The sequence below is a fragment of the Bubalus bubalis genome, chromosome 20 (assembly GCF_019923935.1).
Source record: "Bubalus bubalis isolate 160015118507 breed Murrah chromosome 20, NDDB_SH_1, whole genome shotgun sequence".
In the NCBI taxonomy this organism is placed as follows: Eukaryota; Metazoa; Chordata; class Mammalia; order Artiodactyla; family Bovidae; genus Bubalus; species Bubalus bubalis.
This window is the reverse complement of record NC_059176.1, coordinates 26,642,968-26,667,420: the sequence shown is the minus strand read 5'-3', so window position 1 is coordinate 26,667,420 and position 24,453 is coordinate 26,642,968. Positions and strand designations below refer to the sequence as shown.

Genomic DNA, 24,453 nt, shown 5'->3' with positions numbered 1-24,453 from the left:
AAGGGCCTTGTGAAAGGACTCTAGAAATAATTATCACAGAGAACCAGATTGTTTTATTCTTGGGATCTTAGGTAAAAACGCTCCTCCTGGTGAGAGAGCCACAACACTGTCACCTCCGATCTTAAGATAAACAAACAAATACACAAATCTTCCAAGATATTCTATTTATAAGTAGCTTTGATCTCAATTTTCAGCTGAGGATGTGTAGTTTTCCTTTGCCAAACTCTACTAAAACAGGCAAAATTTTCGTTGACCTATAAATTACAACCATGTGTTACTTCCAATTAATCTTTATAAGCTAGTGAAAGGAAATGTAGTGGCTTTTATAGCTTGACAGTTTTAAAAACAAATTATCTTCAAGTGGATCAACTTTTGAAATTAGGGAAGCCACATGTAATCTCAAAACTATACATTTTAGTGGCACCTGCTGAGTATCAGGTGTTTATAACTTGGCCATAAAAATTCATTCCAGCCTAAAATCTGAAGTCTCAGCAGGAATCTTAAAACAGAATTTGGCTAAAATGATTTATTTTTTGTTATGAAATCTGAGCGGTGGAGAAGTAGAAGGCTTAAGATTGTGGGCATGGTTTTATGGGAAAGTGTTAAAGGAAACACAGATAGGACATTTGTACGTACTATGGCCCAGTACCCCTGTCAACTGAAGAGTGAGTGAGAAGGGAGGGACAGAGACAGAGATGGGAACAAGGTTGAGAAAGGGAGATCTTGACCATTAGTGAAAATGGCTGCTTCATCACGAGCTTATTGGATGGATACATGTTTGATTCAGGAATATGGTATATGCCTGTATTCAATGCTTGTCAGGTTGGCAGGTGGTAATGGCAACACTTGTTTCTGTCGGTATCTGATCTTGGGTTCTGCTTTAATCACCCTGTCTTGTTGACGTGAGGAAGATTCCCTATAGCACAGTTAGGCCTTGGAAGGCTAGGAAATAATTTTGGAGAGATGAGCAGGTTTCATTTAAAGAAGTTGTCACTAGTTTTGTCTTGGCCACTCCAGAATCATCTGAAGTAGACTAAAGTCCTCTTAAGCACAGTTTATCTTGAGGGTTCCATTTTTATTTCAGTCATCACTTCTGGGTTATTAGCATCTTGTCACCAGTCCTTGGCCCACCATCATGCCCTGGGAGACAAGATTTTCCTTTCTCTTTTCTTCCCTGGTCTAATGCCCAATCCTTCCCTCCAACCCCCCCACCCCCCACCCCCGGCCTTTCCTTTGCCTCCTCACCCAGTGAAGTGGCAGGAGGAAATCTGGTCACTAAGTAATTACTAAGGCGTTATACAGAGATCTAGAGTGCCTCTCAAGTGGCCTTACAAGAATGATGAGTGTAAGGCATCCCAAAGACATTTTTATGGGAGGGAAGTTCATATGCTCAGGGACAAGTGGGGGAGTAAAACAGTTTGAAAACACAGCTTATGGACACCGTGTGTGCTCTGAGGTGATCCTAGGCTATGCAGTTCTCAGGAACAGTTGAATGAATAGGATTAGTTCCTCAACCATCCAGGAACACGGGAGGAAACTGGGTTGAAGGTGAGGGCACTCAAGCCTACCAGCTTAGAGCTACAAGTGCCCTTGTACATCACTGGTTGTGGACCGTGTGTGGCCCTGTTCTCATTTAACCTCTGTGTCTGTAACTGGAGCAGTCTCAGATACCTACAAGCAATTATGGCATTTCAGTAGGTTACCTGGTGTGAAGCTCTCTGGACCAGGCCTTTCCATGTGGCAACCTGCTGGCTTTTATTTCACAGCCCTGCGGCAGGTCAGCTTTTGACATCTCAAGGGTGGTTTCACAAGCGTGCATTTTAATGTGATAAGCATGTGTGTTTTTTCCTGAAGTGTTTGCACTTATGTATTAACATGGCTATTTTATAAATTGGACTGACATTTCCATTGTTTCCTCCTTGTATTATCTTGCTTTGTTGCATGCTTTAATAGTTTTTATAAAGTTTATTGCCCCCTGCTGCTCAATATCTTCGTATGCTGTGTGTTGTTCTTTACATCCTGCTGGGGTGCAGTTTAATGAATTATTTTTCAATGAGAATGATATGATTTTTACAGCCTGCCCACAGAGATAAGCGATTTTAATGTAGTATTTGTTTGATTCTGTTACCCTTACCCTTTTTTTTTTTCTTTAGCCCGTACATGTCACCAGTACTAGCATCTGAGTATCAGAAGGCTTTGGCTGCCCAAGTTTGATGCTGTGCATGTAATGGTCTCTTTTATTGCATATTTAATTCTTTATCTTCTCCAATCTTCTCTCTGGACCTCTATCTTTCATTCCATTTCAGTTTGGCTTTTATGCCAACATCTGTACATTTGCTTTGCATTGAAATTCCAAGAAAAGCATCTTTGCTGCTGGTAGTCTCTCTTGCTCTGTAATTGAATCCACACATTTCTAGGATGTGTGATGTGGGGCAATTTAGCAACTTTAGGTTTTTGTCAAACTAGGGTTTCTTTGAAACTCTAGAAACGAGTTAGGGTTTATTTTGTGAGCACTTTTCCCACTTTCTTCTCGTCACATCATCTCCAGTCTTACACAGCAACTCTTTTTCCCTAATCTGGTTGAATCAGAAGAGGTTCTTATTTCTATTTCCAGAAATGTAGTTAACATTTAAGAAACCACCATTCCTAGGTCCCATTCCTTTCAGTTTAGTCTGTTTCCACATATGCTTTCTCTGTATACATCACTATCATCCCTTAACACCCACCCAGCCACATACACCATACTCCTCCATGTTAGGCTTCAATTAATGAATGTAGGCATTCATGGCAAGGATTGTCTCAAGTTTGGAACACTCAGTGAAAAAATTTAAACGTCTCAACATTGAGGGGACACCTTGATATTGACTATGCGAGGTCTTGTCTGCAGTTTAAAAACAAAATTTACCAGATATATCAGTTAAAATATATTTGACCACAAATAATAGAGTATGCAACTGTGGTGAGTTAAACAATAACATGATTTAATTATCACACTGTAAGGGGAGTCTAGTCGGACACGACAGAGCCACTTCACTTTCACTTTTCATTTTCATGCATTGGAGAAGGAAATGGCAACCCACTCCAGTGTTCTTGCCTGGAGAATTCCAGGGACGGGGAGCCTGGTGGGCTGCTGTCTATGGGGTCACACAGAGTCAGACACGACTGAAGCGTCTTAGCAGCAGCAGCAGCAGCAGCAGCAGCAGCAAGGGGAGTCTGGGGTAGGAAGTCCCAGATACTGCATTGGCTCCCCATGGTTAGACAGGACCTCAGTTGTATTTTTCTTCTTTGCCATCCTCAGTGCATTGACTTTTCCATTCAAGTCTTGTCAAGTTATGGTGGAAAATGGTTGTTGCAGCTTCATACACTGGTCCTTATACAAGATGTTTCAAGATAATGTGAAGAAGTGTGAAGCATTTGCCAGAAGCTTCCAGGAAAGTTCCCTTTATGTCTTATTGGGCAGACCAGGATCATAGCTCTAAATTTAGGATGAACACAGATGTGGGAGAACCGGCTTCAAGCCCATTATTACTCATTTCCTGGAAATGGGTACACTGGCTTTCCAAGGGCATCAGGCTTTTCTTTGCAAAGAAGAGGGGATAGAGCAACAGACTTGGCTCCTTTTGGGTGGGCAGTGTGTATGTTTGCTTAACCAGGGATTGGACATCATTGAATTTAAAAAGAACAAATACAGAGTCTGTGCACAATTGCATCTAATTCTCTGTTTTCAGTAGTGACTGTGGTAAGCCTCACTTCATTTTAGATTCATCAGGTTCCATTTGTAAAAATTATTCTGTGTCCTTATTTGCAGCCAGTTTACTAGTAGGCAGATTGCTATTTCAACAGTGACATCCGTATTTTGACATTTTGAGACTATATAACAACAGCTGTGGTATAACCAGTGCTGTGCTTTGGATTGAGTTTCATTTGCTGCAACACCCGTCCAGAAAACCGTAATCCCTGTGCAAGCAGGGGCCATCTCTTCTTGTTTCTAGTCATTTTCTTTAGTGCCATCAGAGTCCCTGGAGTATAGTGGATGGTCAGTACATACTAACTGAGTAAATGGACCTCAGACATATGGGAGTGACATTTTGAACTCAGGTTACTTGCTCTTAACAATAAAATGCTATATGCGAGGATGAAATTTAACATTTGAATCAAATAAAAGAGCATATTTTATTCATCAGTTTATATATCCTCATGTAATTAAAAGGATTTAGTTGCACCTCGTTTCATAAAATGCTTTTCGTAAGTCAATAAGCAGCTCCCTTCTGCTTCTCTAGACCTGCGGTAAGACCAGCCCATCACACAGTTCATGTCATTATGAAACCCTGAAGAAGAGAAAGAAGGTACAGGTTTAATGTTACTGGTGTGTGACACTGCAAAGTCAAGTGTTGCCCTACCTCCCACTCCTCCTGGATATGGAAGTGGAAAGGGAAGTCGCCAAGAACAGATAGGGTAGTGGTCAGTAGTGAAGGGAGTGGAGAGGGACTGCATGCAAGCTCTGGTATGCCTCCTTCTCTCCTTTCCTCCTCACCTGGCCAGGTAGCTAAGGGAAATGTAATGGAAAGGGATGTAGCAAAGGAATATGTCCCAGAATATTTACATTTTCCCAAAGGGAGCACAAATAGTAAATAATTTACTCTAAAATAAAATACATCAAACTGAAAATAAATATAAACTTTCCTTGAGCCTATGCAAAGCTCTCTTCTGTACTCAGCTTTTTGTAATGAAACTTGCCCTAAAAGATACGAACCAACTGAGAGAAGCAAGGAGATGAATCCAGTTTAAAGAGCATAAACATTGAATTGCCATTTGTACTGATTTTCAGATGCAATTTAAAAATTAATCCAGAATGTTCAGGTCATGAGTATTATGAAAGCTTTTTATTGTAATCCTAGACAAAACTTTATTATGCCATAAAGAAGTCAAGAGTCTTTAGTGAAAATTGTAGTTGACAGGAAAATAAAGTCGATTCCACTTAAAGCTAAAAGGTATACTAGGTCAAGAGATCCTTATATGTACCTTTTACTTTAGAGTGCATTTACAGCTCATGAAAGGAAGTAGATTGATATTCTAGAAGTTAACTTCCTTCTCTTGTGTTCGCAAAGCCTGAGTTAGCCAGGTGGAAGGATACGGAATTAAGCTTTTATTACTCTGCCTGGGAGCATATGAGCTGGTGTAACCAGCCCAAGGATGAATGTGCAGTTTCCAGAGACAAGCCAACCTCTGCTGAGACCACACACTTCCCTCCCTTATATTTTTCTCATCTCAGCTGAGTACTTAAATACAAATATCTCGAATGATACTGTTTCTTGGAATCTCATTTCATTCGTTACTAGCCACTCTCAGTTGCTGGAAATTAATCATGATCATCATTATGTGTTTATGGAAAGACTATGGTGTACATGACAGATATTACAGCCCAGATGGTAAAGAATCTGCCTGCAGTGAGGGAGACCCGGGTTTGATCCCTGGGTCAGGAAGATCCTCTGAAGAAAGAAATGGCAACCCACTCCAGTATTCTTGCCTTGAGAATTCTTTGGACAAAAGAGCCTTCAGGCTACAGTCCATGGGGTTGCAAAAGAGTTGGACACAACTGAGCCACTAACACTTTCATATGGTGTACATAGAAATGTTAATTCAGTGTTAGGAGCATTTCAGCTATGATCTTTGCCTTCTCAGAATTAGGATCTATAAGAAAGATTTATAAACATCAGATTTTCAGTTTATAAAACCAGTGCATTCCTTCCCAGAAAAAATAAAATAAAAATGATAATGTAAATGGGTTATTATTGGATGTTAGATTCCTAGCTGTGTTCACAGAGCCTAAAACTCATGATAGAACCCAGTGATGAAAGCAACCACAGTCATGCCCTGTAGGTCCTGAGAGCAGGTTTCCTTGTGGCAGGATCTTGAGGCAAGAGCAAATTATCTTCTGTGTCCCTCTCTTGAGTCATTAACTCTTCAATCCAAGAGCATTGGAAGCTGAAGAAACCAAAACCAGCGTAAAACCTCTCAGGAGTATTTTTGAGAAGGGAGATTAGAAACATGTTTTTCATAATACGAAATTTGGGGATTGTCTGTGGCTTTCCTTTCTTTAGGCTATGTCTTTAGTATTACGATTTATAAGATTTCTTTTGACTAATTGCTGATTGGTGGAGATTTTTTAAGGTGGCTCAGTGGTAAAGAATCCACCTGCCAGTATGGGAGCTGCAGGAGATGTGGGTTCAATCCCTGGGTCGGGAAGATCCCCTGGATGAGGAGAGGGCAGCTCACTCCAGTATTCTTACCCAGATAATCCCATGGGCGGAGGAGCGACAGTACCTGGGGTGGTACAGAGTCTGACACAACTGAGCACGCGAGCATGTGTTACATTACAGCGCATGGATTTTTTTTTTTTTTTTTTTTAGTTAAAAATACAACTTTGATGTACTTCCTGGTCTGTTTATATTGTTAAGTGACCAGTTTTATCCAGGCATGGAAATAGAGGGATACAACCTTAAATACAGACTAGTCTAGAAGAGACAGTTATAATCAAATACTTTTCATGATAGAATTGCTTTAATTACTTACTGAAAGTGGATGTGTATAATCATCTTCCCAGACTCAGTTGACTACATATTGTACTTGATAAATGAACTAGTTGATAAATGCTCTAACAACCATGATCGTATCAGTCTGTGAGGGTTTTGCTTACTTGTAGATGTCTCTCGTACTCAAATTCTAAGTGATGACTTCATCATCGAAGAGGTTTGCAAACATCATTATAATTGCTCCTGCCCAGCCTTTTGGGTTTTGGGTTTATTTGGATCTTTCCAATAAACATAGTATTCTGATCAGACACTTCTTTTTTCTGGCTTCTGAGAGTGAACTGAGTTACACACGGATCATTTTGTGCACTGAGTCACTTGCTGTTAGACTCGTTTTTGGTAAAATCATATTTGTCCTTTTCCCTCACTGATGGGAATAGGAGCTTACTATGTTGGCCTCCCACTCAAAGGGAGCGAATGCTTGTGGCATAACTGGAGGGAATCACTTTATATCCTTTTGTGCAGTCTCTGGGTAGACTCGTTGAAGGACAGAAGATTTTTCTCCAGCAGGAGACAGACGATTCCCCCTTGATACAGAAATCTCACACTCCAGGTGCTTTGACACATCACTGACTGCTGGAGAGCATGGAGCCAGTGTTTACTGCTGGTTCTTGGGTGTTAAACAGCCCTCCACTGCTTTTATTGTGCCATTAATTGCACTTAATGCAGCTGCATTTCCAGTATGCTTGGCTAGGCTCTGAAAATTAAGTAGAGGGTACTTTGTTATAAAATCCACTGTAATGAGCTCTGGTGGGACAGGGTCTGTTAAGTTTGAAATTACCTCAGGCCATTTCTAAAGGACTTCTTAAAATATTTCACATCTATAAAAGTTTGTAACTAGATAAATAGCCGTGGAGAATGTTCTACCAGGCAGAGGGAAATCCACACTTCTCCTCAGTGCATCTTTGATAAAGTATGAATGTTTTGAATATTTGAAAGGAGTGTTTGTTTTCCTAATTTTTCTCTGCCTCCCATATTCACTAAATTCTAACTTGCAGACTGTCACTATGTCAGCTCAGCTTTGGCTGTTTTGCACCATGGTTTATATATACAGACCTTTTTCTTTTCTGTTTTTTAGGTTGTTTTTGAATCCAAATCATACACTGAACTAGAATAAATATAGGACCCCCCTCTGGGTGTACATAAATTGGTTCAAGAAGGGATCACACCTCCAAGAACAAAAGTACTGAAGAGACAGCTGTAACTATTAGCCAATTAGTTTAATGTTTCAACTACCAACCAGGGCCTGAAACAGATTCCTGGTACCTAGCTAATAGATGCTGAAAATGACTTTAATTCCCCCAGTATTCTTGGGCTATGTGACTGACTGCTATAGTGCTTTGCGGCTAATAAAATTTCAGATTGACTAATTTACCAGGTAGCTTTACCAAAACATCCAAGTAATCCGTACATACTCATTAGAGACAGGTCCGGAACATATTCCCTTGGGACTGATTTGAAAAACCTCTCTGGGATCAGCCTCACTGAGCTTTAGATGCTCTGGCACAAATCAGGTGGAGGATCTTCTATGGTTTAATGCAGCAATTTATCTGAGTTTTGTAGTTAAAGTTTGAGCATGAGGTAATTAGAGCCCTCCAAGCTTGAAATTCATGAACCTTATTCCCCCTTTAATAGACTCTATACAAGCTCGCCAAGTTCACTATTTGACTGATATATATGGAGGCTTTGTCAAAAGCCGCTGGTCAAAATGTAGTCTTAAAACATTCAGAATTGGTTTTCTTTTATTTTGCGCTCTTACCTGTGTAAACAGGGACGATTGCCACGTGTTATTACCAAGGGCCAGCAGCAGTTTATTGTGCCCTTTGGAAACAGCCCCTGGTCAATAATCAGATACATGCAGCCGTGCAGCTCCACACCTGCTGTCCAGATGGGTCTAGCCACAAACATGGCCAGTCAGGGATGAAGAATAGAGGGGACGGGATGATGTGGGTCTGGTGGGTTTCTTCTACTGTTTGTCCCTCCTGGGAAATAACCTTTCTGCAGCTACCACTGTTAGAGTGGGCAGCATTGAACTATCCATACCTGTGCATTAGGTAGTCTTGAGTTAATCAAACTATTCAATACCTACCATGTATATATTTTAGCAGGTGAGAATGTAAGCATAGATTATGAATATCAATACATACACGCCTGCTTATACATAGGCATGTGTATGGACGCACCCAGTGCAAAGACACCAAGCTACCTTTCTCCCTTGACACTTAGAAAAGATTGTTATGCTAAAAACTCACCATGTAAAATCACAGATCAGCTATAGTCTTAAGGATTTTCACATATGCCAAAACTATTTTCTCTCTGATAACCATTTGTATCACTCCTATTTGTGAACAAGCCCATGATGTTGGTTGACTCTAAGAAATCTGTAGGGGGGTTTCCTTTTGTTTTGTTTTCTTCATTTGCATATGATTCTTAAAATACACATCTTTGAAGAAGGAGAGGGGAACTAACATTTAGTGGACACTTCATTTGTATCAAATACTGCACCACGCTTGCCTAAGTTATCTCATTTAATCCCTAAACAACCTGCTGTGGTGTGAGTGGTGATAGCCATTCATCTTCCTGGTAACGGTATTTGTCTGAGATTTTTTAACTGGCTCAAGGTCACACACAACCTAGGAAATATCAGAAAAGTCCTAATTATAGAACGTCATCTTAGTGACTTCCTTTCATTTTTCTCATCAAAACCATTTTGTCAGCACTCATTTCTATTTTGCTACAGAGAGATATTAAAAAATCCAGATTGCATTAATATTTATGTGTCCCTTACTCTTTGCTAGGTAGGCACTAGAAAATTGTTCCAAACATTGGTATTTAGCCCTTACCACAATTTTTTGGACAAGGGGTTATAAACCCACTCTATAGATGAGGAAACCAAGATCTATAAAGCAAGACTAAGTCTCTTGATCATCAGCTGGTAAATGACAGAGCTGAGACAAGAAATAAAGGTTTCTGTCTCCAAGAATTATGCCCTTCATACTAAGCAATAGCTGCCTCCCATTTTTTAAAGTACTCCTGAACACTCAGAGACTAAGATGGAAAAATGTTGAGTACTACAAAGGACAGAGCTAGACCTCGGTATAGATCTAACTGAAAGAAGTTCTCTCTAAAAAACCGAAGTCATCAACTTCTGAAGGCAGCATGTAGAGCTCATTGCTCTCACTCTCAACTATGGTTCCAATTATGAAGGAAAAAAAGGAAGTGACAGCGGTGCTTCAAATAAATATAAGTGAAATTGGACCAAGAAAATAAAGGTGCCCGGAGTCCCAATCAAATTCCAGAAGCCCCAGAGTGAGCTGCCTTCGCCGGAAACAGAAGAGGAAAGCTAATAAGAGGAGCAAGTTGAGGGAGCCGAGGGGAGCATTTAGTATTTTCTTCTGAGTGCTGAGGATGCAATTTGTTTAAACAATATTTTTGAAATTCCAGAGGAAAAAAAAATTGTCTTTCTCTCTTGCCACGTAGAAAATTCCACCTCACTGAAGCTGAAGCCACTGTGTCTGTAAGAAATATTTCTTGGGAAGCAGGGTTTTTTTGTTCTGTTCTACACAGAGCCATTCTTGGCTTCTTTCTTCATTGGCTTAATCAATATTCATTAAATAAAGCAGGAGGAATATGAGGTTCTTCTTTCCCTTTTCACTTGCTTGTTCCAACAAATAAAAGGCATTTTTGTTTTCTCTGATTAGTTAATATTCCTTTAGTTCACACCTGAGTATATTAATGATCTGTTGCAATACTTGCCTATGGGTATTTGACAGATCTTGGCTGCGAGGGAGACGTACTTATTGCTTTTGTGATCCAAGAGTTGCAGGGACTCCAAAAGCAATTCCAGGTAACTCCTCTATGTGTGACATTTTCAGAGCTTTTGCGTTGGCAGGAGATACAAGGACAAGAGACTGGGGACCAATTGGAATAGGAGAGAGCTTTATTACTGAGACATGAAGTGAGGGACAATACTGGAGTGTAAGGTGAGGGGAATGCCTCGACACAGCATCATACAAAAGAGGGGTCTTGTACTTTTTATAGCATGTTTGTAAATCCACGTATATGGAGTTTTCTGTTTTCATGAAGTTGACAGGAAAGACATGGATCTTAGGAAAGAGCGTTTAATGTCCCTAAATACACAGTGGAGAAAACCAAGAGGGAGGGAGACTGCTCTGAAATAATGAGCCTGTACTCCCAGCAGAATGAAGACTCTTCACAAGAGGAGAGAATGGATGGAAGACATGATGGCTTGATCTTAGATGTGCCTGGCACCTTGTCCTGTAGAAATCCTAAGCTTGGGTTGTAGATCATTATGTTGTCTGACCAGCATCCAGGAGAACTTGTTCCAAAGTTGAAATCCTTATTGACTGGATGGGTCTCCACACCATGGAACATCATTTTTGTAGATTCAGATTATAATAAAATGTTGAATTAAAAATATGATGCATATTGTTCAGCTTTACCTAAACTCTGCACAGTGGTGTACTTTCTTTTGAGAATTTTCCATCTTTCTGTGTCTCATGGCTGTTACTTGCTTCTTTATCTCAGGGTATAAACACCCTCAAGTCACTTAATAAGTAATTTCTTTCCCGTGGGTGTTTCCTACTTTTCTTCTTGCCAAGATTTCCTCCCTTATTCTCCTTCCTTTCACTTCCAAAGTGAAGCAAAAGGAATTTAAAGTATAGAACTCAGGGTTCTCACCTCTCATTGCCCCTCAGTTGGCAGCAGCGGCCCCACCTCAGTGCCATCTTGTGATATCGGATGTACTCGGTGAGCCTCTCCTTCAGATGATCTGGTCTTGCTCTTTGTAGAACACCGCCGCCTCTTTATCTCCCCGCTACCCCTCTGGGTGTTTGTTCTCAGATTCTGTGCTTCTCCCCCTGCTCTCTATAAAGGCAGGTGTTCCCCACACGGGACCCTCCCCACTGCCCTCCCTCATTCTGCCCCACCCCAGCTTCTATGCCCATCTGTACGACTTGTCGCCAAGACTGCATCTCTGCCACCCCTGAGCCCAGAGCCTTGAGTCTACTGGACACCTCATCTCAATGGGCCTGTCCTAAAGACACCTCCAGTTCAGGGTCTCGTGTTCTAGTATGTCCTAGCACAGGGAATGAGTGAACCATCTATACCGTTTGCCAACCAAACAACTGGAATTCATGCCTGGCTCTTCTTTTCCCCTCAATAATCAGTTACAATGCTCTCTCAATCCTACCTCCTAAAAACCTTCAGAACCAAACTCCTCTCTGATCTTTCTATCTTATTTACTAGGGTTAACTCATCTTCATCTCTTCCCTGAGCTGTGTGTATGTGCTCAGCCATGTCCAGCTCCTTGCGACCCCATGGACTGTAGCCCGCCAGTCTCCTCTGTCCATGGGATTCTCCAGGTAAGAATACTGGAGTGAGTTGCCATTCCCTCCTCCAGGGGATCTTCCTGACCCAGAGATCAAACCCGCGTTTCTTGTGTCTCCTGCATTGGCAGGCAAGTTCTTTACCAGTAGCGCCACCTGGGAAACCCCATCTCTTGCCTCAACTATGAAATAGCCAGTCTATTCATCTTCCCTCCAAACACAATTCTACTCCGTGCTGCTCTGCCCTGTCGACATGACACATACTTGTGCTCAATTCCAACCCCTATAGGACTCTTTAAACGAATCCCAGTTACTCTGTGTGAACTAGGAACTCCTCTGCAGTGCTCGTGAGACCACCTGTGACTTAGTCTGTTGAGGTGTCCTGAAATTTCCTTCCCCGCAGGTGTAACAAACTCACCTGCCCTGCTGGCCTTGTGCCATTGGGCATGCTCTTCTGGCCACCTCCACCACTAACCCCTGACTTGTTTGCCTGGGGCATTTCTACTCCTTTCTAGCCGAAACACTCTCTTCTCTTTTACTTCTTTGACTTTCACTGGAGTGAGATGCCCCCCTTTCCTGACACCCTCCAAGTAAACCATTATTTTGCTGCACTTGCTGTTTTCCTTTCTCCACTCTCTCAGTTCCTGGAGGACGTTGGCTCTCTGCCCTTTCCTGAACCTGAGAAGCTCCTCCCATCTCAGGGCCTTTCCACTTCCTCTTGCCTTCACCTGTACATCACGTCACCCCTTCACCTTACTGGTATCTCTCCTCAGATAGATCCTGGAGAGGTCTGCCCTGATTTTCCTTTATTATACAGAAAGACCTGTTGCTTCTTGCCCCTGCCCCGTTTTCTTTCTGCTGTTTACCGCGTTGAGGTGTGTGTACATTGTTGTTGTCGCTGTTGTTGACTTCCCCATTGGAATGTCAGCTCCATGAAGGCCTGTTTGTCTGCTTTGTTCACTCTTCCATGACCTAGCACTAAAAGAGGACCCGGCACTTAGTAGGCCATCAGTGGATATTTAGATGAGCAATTGTATTCTTTTCAACTAGCATAATACTAGGCAGTATTAGTAAATACTAAGTATTTACTCTTAAACAGTCAGCAAAGATTTATTAAAAAGAATAAGCATGGAGTAAGCATTTGAACATGATTAAATAAATTCCCAGGCCTGAACCTGCTAAGAAGAGACCAGAGGCTTCCTGGAAAACAGAAGCAAGACAGCTGGAAGACAAACAAAAATGACTGGCTAGTGGCAAAGTCCGTTCTCATCAGAATGCTGGTTCAGTTATTCAGTTCAGATTTTTGGCAAGTGATGCAGATTCTTTTTCAGAAAACGTTGATTGATTGCACAGTTGTACCCACTTCATTTGCAAACCTTCATTATCTCTTTTTCCTTTCCTCCCTCTGTCTGCATTTAGAAGGGGAGGAGCAGTGTATAATTCCACAAAGCAATTTTTGTGAATAAACCGACTAACTGGCTGCTGCTTTCAGACTCAGAGTTCCACACAGAATACAAGTGTCTGCTTTAGCTGTGTGTTCTCTGACTGAGTCTCCTTGCGTTCATTCATTTGGGTGTTCATTTGATTACTTGCTCATTCAAGGAATCATTTGCTCAGTCCCACTAAGTGCCAGGCTGGTACAGGCTGTATGTGGGTGCCTGGCTCTTGTCTAAAGCAAGAATTCTTGACATGAGGTCTACAGATGGGTGTCAGAGGCTCTCTGGAATTTTTATAATTGTGTACACAAAAGCTTTGTGTTTAAATATTGCCTTAGGAAGACAGTTTGCTTAAACATGTCTGTTATTCAAAGAAAGAAACATGTTAAGAACCTCTGACAAAGAGAGGCTTGGGCTAAGTCATGGATCTAAATAATAAGTCTTCAAATTAGGTTTTTTTTCCTCCTTGATATGTTTCATGGTGGTGATGAGTGTGAAAGTATATGGTTGTGTGTGTTCTTAATTTTAGGCCTGACAATCTTGTCAGCTTGTTTACTAATCTCTAAACTCCCAATAGTGTTCATTTTTCTTATTTAGTTTCTAACTCTGTAAATCATAGCCTCTGTAGGTCCCCACGAGGCAGATGGCAGTGGTGATGAAAACCTTGATCTAACATAAGCAAGACCTAGTTCCCACTCGGTTAGCATTGATAATTGTGTGGGCTTTTGTTTGTATGTAATCAGAGAAGATGGTGGGGTTGGAAGAGGTGATTTTGGTTTCCAGTGTTGGTAGCTCTGTACGTTTACCTAATCAAGTTATGTTGGAAGCGTTCAGCATCTTAAAATGAATGCCAATTACTGCTAGAATAGTACATGAGTGAATCTTCAAGAGAAAATTCAGTGGGCAGTTGCTGACACTCAGTGAATTGCTGGCTCTTTGCCCAAGTATGTGTGAAATGTTTGCACTGGTTTGAGGCCCTGATTGCACTTGGCTCACAGGGTTTCTGGTGACACTGTAGATTTTATGTCACGCTGCAGGAAAGACAGAAACTAGGTAAAGCATATAGGGGAACACATATTTCTAACAGTTTGGTAAATAATTCCTAAGAAATGGGCATATTTAAGAAAAATAATGTTTCTGTAAAAATTGGGATGCAGATGGTGATCTAGAAAAGTCATCTTTGACTAGGCCTCCACTTTGCATGACAAGGAGGAAGAGCTGACATGTGCTGAATGCCTCCCACGGGCTAGAATTCTAGACTGTTCATTTATTCACAAATATATATTGTGCACCTTCTGTGTTCTGGGCCCTAATCTAACTGTTAGGGTTTCAGCAGTGCACAAAACGATTCCTCCAGCTTAGGAAGGGAACAATGTGAGTGGAGAAGAAAGAGTGTTAAGTGGAAGTATTAGTTGCTCAGTCATGTCCAACTCTTTGCGACTCCGTGGACTGTAGCCCACCAGGCTCCTCTGTCCATGGGATTCCCCAGGCAAGAATACTGGAGTGGGTAGCCATCCCATTCTCCAGGGGATCTTCTCAACCCAAGGATCAAAGCTGCGTCTCCTGCACTGCAGGCTGTTTCTTTACTGACTGAGCCACTGGGGAAGTCCTTAATGGAGAAGACAGACAACATGCCAATAAGTTCTAGGAGGAAAATAAAAACAGAGATGGGGGGTGTCACATGTCCTCACAGCAGCTCCCCTTGACACAATGAGACATTGAGGTCCCCAGAGCCTAATTTGTCCATGACCACCCAGCTAATAGAGAGAAATGGAGGATTTCAAAGTTGGTCGGCCTGACTCCAGAACCCAAATCCTTTCCTCTGTGTGCAGCTATTTGCCAATAATGTGAGTCCTTCCATTGAACTCAGGCAAGGAGAGGGCAGAGAGCATCTTGGGGAGGAGGTAAAGTTTGGGTTTTCAGACAGAGCTGAGTGAACCTTGATCCTCCTGGATGTAATTGTGTGACTGTTAAGCTATAGTGTTGAGCCCCAGGAAGTTGTGGTAAAAGTGTGGCACCCAGACATGCAAGTGTCTTGAGGAGTGTGACAGTCCATTGGGATTGCAGCTTGAGAAAAAGCTGGCTGGAGCCAGCCGATGGTGAGCCTGGAACCTCGCACGTGTAGCTAGGTTAAGGTAAAGTTGTTCTGGCCTCCATGTCCAGCCAGTGGATCTCAAGGTACTGACTGTTATAGTTCACTGTCTACGTGACCTCACCCTCCACACACAGTTCCGGCACGCCCCTATACTGAAGCCGCCGCTCTCCCTGCCCCAATGCAGAGTTGAGAGTCACACATTCGTTGGATTTTATTTATTTGCTTATGTATATGTCTTCCCACTAGACTCTGGTCACCTGGAGGGTCAGGATGGTGCTTTCATTTTTATATCCACTGACATGGTACCCAGCTAAAAGTAGAGACTCAACACAAATTTCACATGGAGGCTTTTAGCTTTCTTCTGCTGACATATTAAGAAAGCATTCAGAAATGGAAATGGGAACCTGGCTTATATTGCTAGCTCCTAGGTCTATGAGGTTAATATCTTCCACATTTTAAGTGTTCACTAAATTTTTCATAAATAAATGTATTACCATGGTCTGAAATGGTGGAGCTCTGGAAATCAATCCGTGCCTTTTTCAGTAGCTGCTGCTGTTATGATTGTAGCATTATGTCCTTTGGGTCGACAGCCCACTATTTCATGGAACTATTTATTTTTGACTGTTCTTTTGTCAGAAAGTCTCTAAACACACCACTAAGCATTGATGGGGTCCAAGAGTCAGCTAGCACGTGAGAGAATGTGACTATGAATATATGAGTGGATGAACAGGAGAGAGAGGAGGGGAAAGGACCAGAGACACTGCCTTCTTTCTACCTCAGAGACACAAGCTACTTCCTGCAGAGCCAGTTTTTCCTAGCCCCCCTGCCGTATTAGTGGCCTTGGAAAGCCTGAAGGATGGATGGAGCATTAGAATGGAAGCCATAAGGTTGTGCTTGACTTCCTCAGCATTCGTAGCAGATGTTACAGTCGTCAAAACATGAAGCTTTGGAATCAGACTTGGGAGGAAAAACAATCAAGATCACAGATGTGAACTTTTTCCTTTTATGACTAAGTGTAGGTGGGGATAGTGGTAAAGAACCCACCTGCCAATGCAGGAGACATAAGAGATGTGGTTGCAATCCATGAGTCGGGAAGATCCCCTGGAGGAGGAAATGGCAACCCACTTCACTATTCTTGCCTGGAGAATTCCATGGACAGAGGAGCCTGACGGGCTATAATCCATGGGGTTGCAAAGAGTCAGACGCGACTGAAGCGACTTAGCATGCACACATGCTGACTGACACCATACCAATGCAATGATGATCTCTAGTTCCTTCCTACTGGGCTAAGTCATGCCACTAACAGTCTGTGTGTCACTGAGGTCAGAAGGGGTGACAGTCTTACAATGGCACTCAACTGAAAGGCTTTTAAGACATTTTGCAAAATGAAAGTATAATAATCCTTTTTTTTTTTCAGCCCCTACTGAGGGAGCATACCAAACCTAACCCCCATTAAAAATTTCAACTTCTCAAAAACAGTTTTCGCATATTATTGGGGGAGGTCATTTCTACCAATTAAAGGACACATATCCAACTTAGTGTAGTTTGTGCTGCTTTCAGATCCCAAATTAGATGGAATTTTCTAATTTTCCTTTTGAAAGCTGTAGTCAGGAGTACTTGGTCCTTCATGACTTAATGGAGTAGGTGATTGGTAGAAGGTTATCATAGGAAGAAGAGAAACAAGAACAAGAGTAACAGCAAGAAAAGAAGCAGCTCAGAAGCAGAGCTCCAGATGGTGTTCGGGCAGAGCACCTTCCCACCTCAGGCACGTGTTCAGGCTTGGAGCCTGGGCTGGTGTCTGCAGTGCCACTCCCTGTGGCCCACTGGACCTTTCTATCACACAAGACTACCTCACTCAGTGGACTCTCTGTCGGTCATCTCTGTGTTCTGAGGGCCCAGCAACATGCCTGCCTCATAGTGAGGCTCGGTAAGTGTTGGCTGCTGGGAGCCCTGAAGCCAGAATGAATTAGTTGATAACTTTTGCTGAGCTCACTTTAGATAAAAATCAAGACCTTCTGCCGCTCAGAGGTTCTCCTGTTCTATAGTTTCTGTTCTTTCTGTTCTCAAGTCACTTTATAACTGCCTCACTCTTCAAACTTTTCCAAATTGAGAGAGAGTGCAATTGATGATACCCTATATCTCTGCTGGAAATCCAAAGACAAGAATTAGTCATAATCTATTTTTTTTATTTTGTAAATACAAAAAGTGAATTCCCTTCACTGTATAAAGGGAATTAAATAGTTTAAGCTCTGCATCCAAAGCAAGCCCTGCAGCATCACTTTGTTAAAATAAAAAAATACATTCAGAAAAGGCTTGGAGTTGTGGTTGGATTTCAAGTCCTGTAAAAGTGACTGTTTTTTGTATACATTGTTATGAGAATGATTAAGAAAGTTAAATTGAAATGATTGTTACCTACCGTTGTTAGAGAGTCCTGTTTGATTTTGCAATAATTACTTTGCAGAATCAAGAAATAAAGCATACCCTCATCTATTCCTTCAATCCTGCCCTTATACCTCCATGCATCTCTTGAGGATTCCCCTGAGGTACCCCACTCCCCAACCTTCAGCCTAGGCTGTGGCTCATGCCTGTATTTTCCTGAGGTTTCTGACCTCAGAGATGCAGACTGTCAGCATCTTATCATCCTCTCTAGTGCTGTTGCTCCGAACAGCAGGTTACCCCATTGCCTTAAGAATGTACTTGCCAACTGGAAGTTTGGGTCCTCTCAAGAAGTGTGTTGATCAACTTCTATGTAACCCATGTAAGGTACCTATAATAGCTCCTGTAGTAACTTCCACATTGTCAGAAAACAGCTATTTTCCTCTTTCCCTGCCTACAGATGAAGAAACGCCTGCTTTGATAACTCTCATTTCCTTCAAAGGAAAAGCAAGGCAAGTGGGCAAAATGACTCTTTAAAATGAAAACTTCGTACTGAAAAGAAGTCCTTGTAATTCATACAAGAAACATTTTTAAGACTTATAAAAGTAATACTTGGGTGCCATTTCACTTTTAGGCAGTTTACCATTTTGATGAAGAAAAGTTTTATAAAGAAAGTGTTCAAAAATCTGTGAATACTGTTTAAGTTCTTCAGAAGATAGGAAGTGCATGATAAACACATTCTTGTTTAAACAGATCATTGAGTGTTTTGTGTATTCCCCTTAGTTTGTACTAGTTGTAGCCATACAGATAGGCTTTTTTTGATAAAAGCAGATGTGATTCCTTCTTCTTAAATCCAGCCACTCATTTGTAAATATTAATACTCTCACAGTCTTATCGCCCTTAATGCTTTTCCTGAATATATTCAGTGCATCTTTAATTGTGGGAGAAATTTAAATGTGTTGCAAAAAAGAATTTTTGAATCAGCATAAGACTTCTTAGAGTTTCAGTTATTTTAATAGATTAAATACTTCTTTTGACTAAATTGGTAATATAATGTTAATTACCAATAATCAAGTGTTAATATGCTTGAGATATGAATTATAAAAATGTATTTTTTAGAACATTCTGGATCTGAGTTTAAAAATAAACCCATACTACACTGTTTTTGAATATGGAAGGTTTTCTTTCTTATTATTTAATGTTAACCTACCATTCAAATGCCCGATCAGCAATACCTGTCCCTGTTTCTTTTCGCTGGTTCTCAGTTATCCTGTATTTTAAGGGGTAAAAAACTTATCTTGGTGAAAATACATTGAAAAAGTGTTGTTGTTCTTTGTTTTCAGACATTCACTTCATGTAGTGTGTGGAAACTCCACACATCGGGCTTTTGACAACAGTTTCGATTTTAGTGCAGCTGTTTGGGTTAATCAGGTACCTACCATGGGTGATTCCAGTGCATCTTCCCCATCCCGACCTGAAATTCTACCAGTGTTTAGGGCATGCACAAACAGTGAGGAATTTAGTGTTGAAAGGGTACAAACTGTGAATTTGGGCAGTAGGGGGAGCGATAAGAATAAGTGTCAGAATGAAGACTTGGTCCCATAGTCAATAAAACCATATCAGTGTTTATTTTTATAGGGAGACACACATATACACAATTATATACTTCATAAACTTCTGAGACTTCTGAGAAAACCCTCCCTGGCTTCATCTGCCCTACAGTGAGGGAGGCTAATTGACATTCTTCAAGGGAAATCCCTTTTCTTCTCTTTGGTAGTCATGGGAAGACTCATTAAGCATTCTGTACTCTTTTCTTTCCCAGACTCCGACTTTGCTTAGCCCAAGTGCTAAAGCCCAGGAGTGATGTCCAGGATTTCCTTTAGTCCTCTCTTCCCCCAAGCTCAGTGTAGGAACAGAGTCTTGCCCCTTACTTAACAGATTCTGAGGGTACCCACCAAACTTGCCTTTTTACTCGGTGGATGACTCCACTCTTGAAATACCACCTGCAGAACGTTAAGGCTGCATTCATCCATCCTGCCGCTCGGCTCCCCGTGGAGGGAGAGCTGGATGAGAAAATAGCCCCAAAATGGTATTCCCTATCTGCTAATGACGTTTCCTAAATCAAACAATTTCTTGGCAACCCTGCCTCCCAGTGTCATCCTCTTCACTTTTGAGTGTCTTTTTCAAGGGATCCCTGAAATAATGCGCCCCTTTCTCTCTCCCTGCCTGTGGTTTACCTTCCCAGTGTGAACTGTGCAGGGAGGGGCTGGGGCAGCTGCAGCTGCTCTGGAAATGGGGGCGGGGAGGGTTGGGGGAAAAGGGCAACGCGGGACGCAAGGCAAGAATGGCTCATGACTTTTCCGCCGTTCATTACGTGTGTCCACTGAGCTGGCCTGCTTCTGTTTTCTAATGGGTTCTTCAATGGCAAGCTGACCTTTTGTCTGAATAGGTCAAACTCCCACTGAGCGATAATCCTCAGCCTTCCTGGCGTTTGTGCATCCCTGAAGGTGACGGGCACTGGTTAGGAATATGACTGGGAGTGTGTGGTGTATTTCCCCAAAGAGGGATTGTCTTTTATTGCACTTAATTAATTCTCAAAGACTACCTCACAAGGTTATGTGGAAGAGTCTAGGTTATTTTTTGCTGACACCGTTGAGGGACAAAATGAATTTTTCAGATACATGCTTCAGATTGGGGTTTTCTTCTTTCATTTTTTTTTTTTTGTCTTCCATTTTTTAATGAGAGAAAGGCCAAATGTGCAATCCTAATGATTCATCATATCATTTTATATTTCTGAGACAATCAGAATTTCTAAAGTCAATTTTTAAAAATCTTTCTCCCTATACATTGCTTCACTCTAGGTGTTTTATTTCTAACCCTTGAAAAACATGAGATGATCATGTTGTTTTCTTGATCATGTTATGCTGGGCCTAGGTTTGTTTTGAATTGCTTAAAATTTTCTGATGCAATGTTTATGAGGTTTTATAGCACAGGTTACCCTACAGGGGCTACCAAGTTTCAGCATCACATAGGTACTCAGTAATTTCTGAACTGAATTTGAACTACTGTGGCTTGTTTTTTTTTTTTTCTTTTACCAGTTTATATAACCTGTTCAAATTATACAATTCTCATCACTGTCAGTGACTGAGATATAGTCCTCACAGATATAGGATTGCATGTTCCATTTATTCAGCAATGTGCTATGCATGTTTTGGTTGATTTAGTATTCTTTACATTCCAAATCATTGTCTTTTAATTGAACAGACAAATGACTGAAGTGTACGCAGATTAAACATTAACCTGTATAGCAGTACCAAGTATGCATGTGTGGGGGCTATCAAATGGTTTTAAAAACTGTCAACTTCCAAAACACAGCAGTCTGAGAGAACTTCATAAACAGTGTATTACTTTTCTGAGAATGATGACCCTTATTGAGGAAGTGCCTCTCTAGTTTTTCTTTAGGCATAAATGATACTCCATAAACACAATGAGATTAACATAGAGGAGCAAAATAACTGTGTTTGTATTGTTCCTGAGTTATCAGATTATTATCTCACTACTCAAAATCCCAAATGTGGTGGGATGAAAAGTACAAGATAAAAAGTACACATTTAACATCTATTCAGTCACCACTAATGCTTCAAGTCAGAGCTGGGCTTCTACCTGGGGCATAATGGGTTCCTGTTTAACATATTTATGTTGGTTGTAAAATTAGGAACTGTCTTTACAGCCCCACATCACCTGCATAAGTGCAAAACATATAAATCAAGAGAAGTTCCAGTGTAATAAAAATGCCATTGAAGGGAAAAGCATGAAACCACTTACAAGATTCTTGTGTATTATGCTAGCATGTACTAGAATGCACACTCGGGTTTCTATAGAGGATCTGAAGAACAAAGGAAACTAACTATGCGGGTGTAGGACTCGTGGACAGAAGACCTGATGGAGGCATGTGGGATTTCCAGACTGACTAATAAGGTTTTAAAATAAAATTCCTAATTATCTACGCATTTGGACCACTTACCTGAAGAACAGCTGAACCCTAAGTTGAGGAAAGGCAAGAAAAGAATGGCCATCAATGGCCAGGCTTAAATAACCCCTGCAGGAACCCAGTATAGTTCCTGCAGTATAGTTCATGCTTCAAGAAGGCAGTTGTTATTGGAGCATACTCCTTGGACCTTCTAGTGAATGAACAAGTGCCTTTCATTTCCTGTGATGTTTCAAGGTCCTCAATAGATTGGTGGCTGTTACTCTGCTGCCCCCCTCTTAATCCAGTTCTTTGGAGAAGAGTGTATGTTCTCTGAGATCAGTCCATTTTTTCTGTGAGTTACAGGGGTTTATTTTAAACCTCATTATTGGAAGTCCTGAAATGCCCCCAAATTTTAAACTATTAATAAAGAGCTTTCTGAATCCTAATTACTGCCTCAATAACAGAGTGGACACTTTTGAAGTTTTTTAACACCCCCTTCTGCCTCTCTAAAGCTCCCCTCCCCCCAACAATCTTTTTAAAAAAAAAGAGAGAGAACTGCAGATTTTATTCATGTGGGATCATTCACACCAAGCAACCATAATGTGCAATTAACACTCTAGAAACTGAAAACAGTATTCAGCAAGACAGCTGCATTATCAAAAATGCCAAAGGAGTTTTGAAGGGAGTAATGTGCATGTTAGAATAGGAAATTAATCAGAAATGCACACACACCCAGTAATACTATCTTAAGTACATCTTAATATTAAAATTTTAAAAATCTTATGTCTATACTTATAGTAATGATTAATCTGAGGGTAGAAAATTGATTTTTTTCTATTTTAAAATTATTAGTTGTGTGTTTTGCTTCTGAAGCAAATGAAGAAGTTAGAATAGCGATCTCTAAAGTCCCTTCCAACTGGAATATTCCCTGATAATAATCACTCTTCAATTATATTTTATAAATTTTCCCATTGAAAGAAAATGCCTTTTTTATTTCCTCTTGCAAGTAATAGTGATACTTACCGCTCATACTAGTTTCAAAGTGCCTTTCAGACATGGCAGACATTAGCTCACAATTGCAGGGGGGAACTGCCTACTTTTGCACAGCACAATGATCCTAAGTACACTTATATTATCCCTACTAAGGTATGGCTCTAACTAACTGACTTAGTATAACTGAGACATAACAGAATTATCCCAGCAGCATTTTGCTGGTATTGTCTTGTCAACTAGCTGAAAGCGTTTGGAGAAGAAAGAAAGGGGGTTTAATTTTATTTTCAATTCATAGTGTCTAGATTTGAGGGAACCGAGGTTTGTCAATTTTTAAGAAAAGCAGGAAGAGGTAAGGGATGTATTTGTTTGAAATATGGAAAAGTTCTGAATATTTTCTTTCATAAATTGCTGGAAAGCAAAGTAGATTTTTATGTTTGAGGACTTTTTAAAACTGGAAAAATAGCTAGAACAGATTTAAAAGCAAATCATGACCCTGTGCAAAAAAAAAGAAAGAAATTGTGAAGTGATGACCCACAATTCTGGATCCCCTAAATATCATGCAGTCAGCCCTTCTGTTAAGGATCGGGAGGCTCTCTGGGTGTATGTGCCTGCAGACAACACATGTAGGCTATGCCAGGAACAGAAAGACTAACTATACCTTAGCAGAAGAACAGAAGTATTCAGATAAGGAAACAGTCACTGAGCTGCGAGGTACAGGCTAAACAAGCTTCCACCTGGGCTTCCTGCGGGTCCTGTAGGAACAGTTACACGTGAATGTTCAGTAAATATTAAATCCAGCCATCCTGAGACACTTCACACTAGTGCAAACAGTCACTAATGAGAATCTCCTAGCCAACATGTTGTGCTTATTAAATTATGATAAAGTGATTGCATTAGAACATTTAAAAAATCCTGTTGTTTTTTCCCCTGGCCTAGAGGATATTAAATGTTCAGGTTTCTCTGGAAGGAAAAAGAAATATGTATTTGCTTTAAAAATAACAATACCTAAATTTTAAGAAAAGCAGCTTACTAATTTATTTTTTTTAATGTGAACATTCCTGTTTTTTTGCTCCAGTATAGGGAAAATAGTCCAAAAAAAAAACATTAAATCTGATTTTAATGTTTATAGAAGTTGATATTCTGAGATGAAAATTCAGCCTCGGCTCTGATTTGCTCAGGCAACTGAGAACCAGAGTTAAAACTGGCTTGTGATTCTCTCAGATCTTAGAGCTATAGTAGCTATCTAGTGATACAATTAAAGAGAAATGAAGCTGAAGGTGTGAATTGGAGCCCCAACTTAATTTCTTTCTTTCTTTCTTTCTTTCCTTTTCTTTTTCTTTTTTCTTTAAGTTATAGGTGCACAGCGAAGGAGAAGCCCCAGTGCACTGGCCATTGAAGTATTTGAAGCACATTTGGGAAGTCACATTTTACAGGTACCTTTAAACGAAAAAAGGTTACATTTTGCTAAGAAAAATCCACGTTTAGTCTTTTTATGAAAATGCCTTTTATTGCAGCTATGTGTATGACTTGCTATTGTATCTTGGAATTATGAAATTTTTATGAATTTATTTTTTTTCTTTTTAGAAAGCCATCCCTTGAGAGAATATTAATGAGAAAGGGAGGGCAAGTATTATTTGTGCTATAA

The 24,453-nt window shown here is 40.7% G+C and overlaps 1 protein-coding gene across 5 annotated transcripts in view; it reads left to right on the top strand.

The window, feature by feature from the left end:
• The window catches only part of NPAS3 (neuronal PAS domain protein 3), a 964,678-nt gene that overhangs the window by 450,805 nt on the left and 489,420 nt on the right, over positions 1 to 24,453 (top strand). For 4 of the 5 annotated variants that reach the window (XM_025271190.3, XM_044933430.2, XM_044933429.2 and 1 more), the window contains one exon: positions 24,159 to 24,241. In XM_025271190.3, coding sequence (XP_025126975.1) covers positions 24,159 to 24,241 — 83 coding nt within the window. The remainder of the gene's footprint in view (positions 1 to 24,158; positions 24,242 to 24,453) is intronic. The other variant, XM_025271193.3, reaches the window with a different exon arrangement.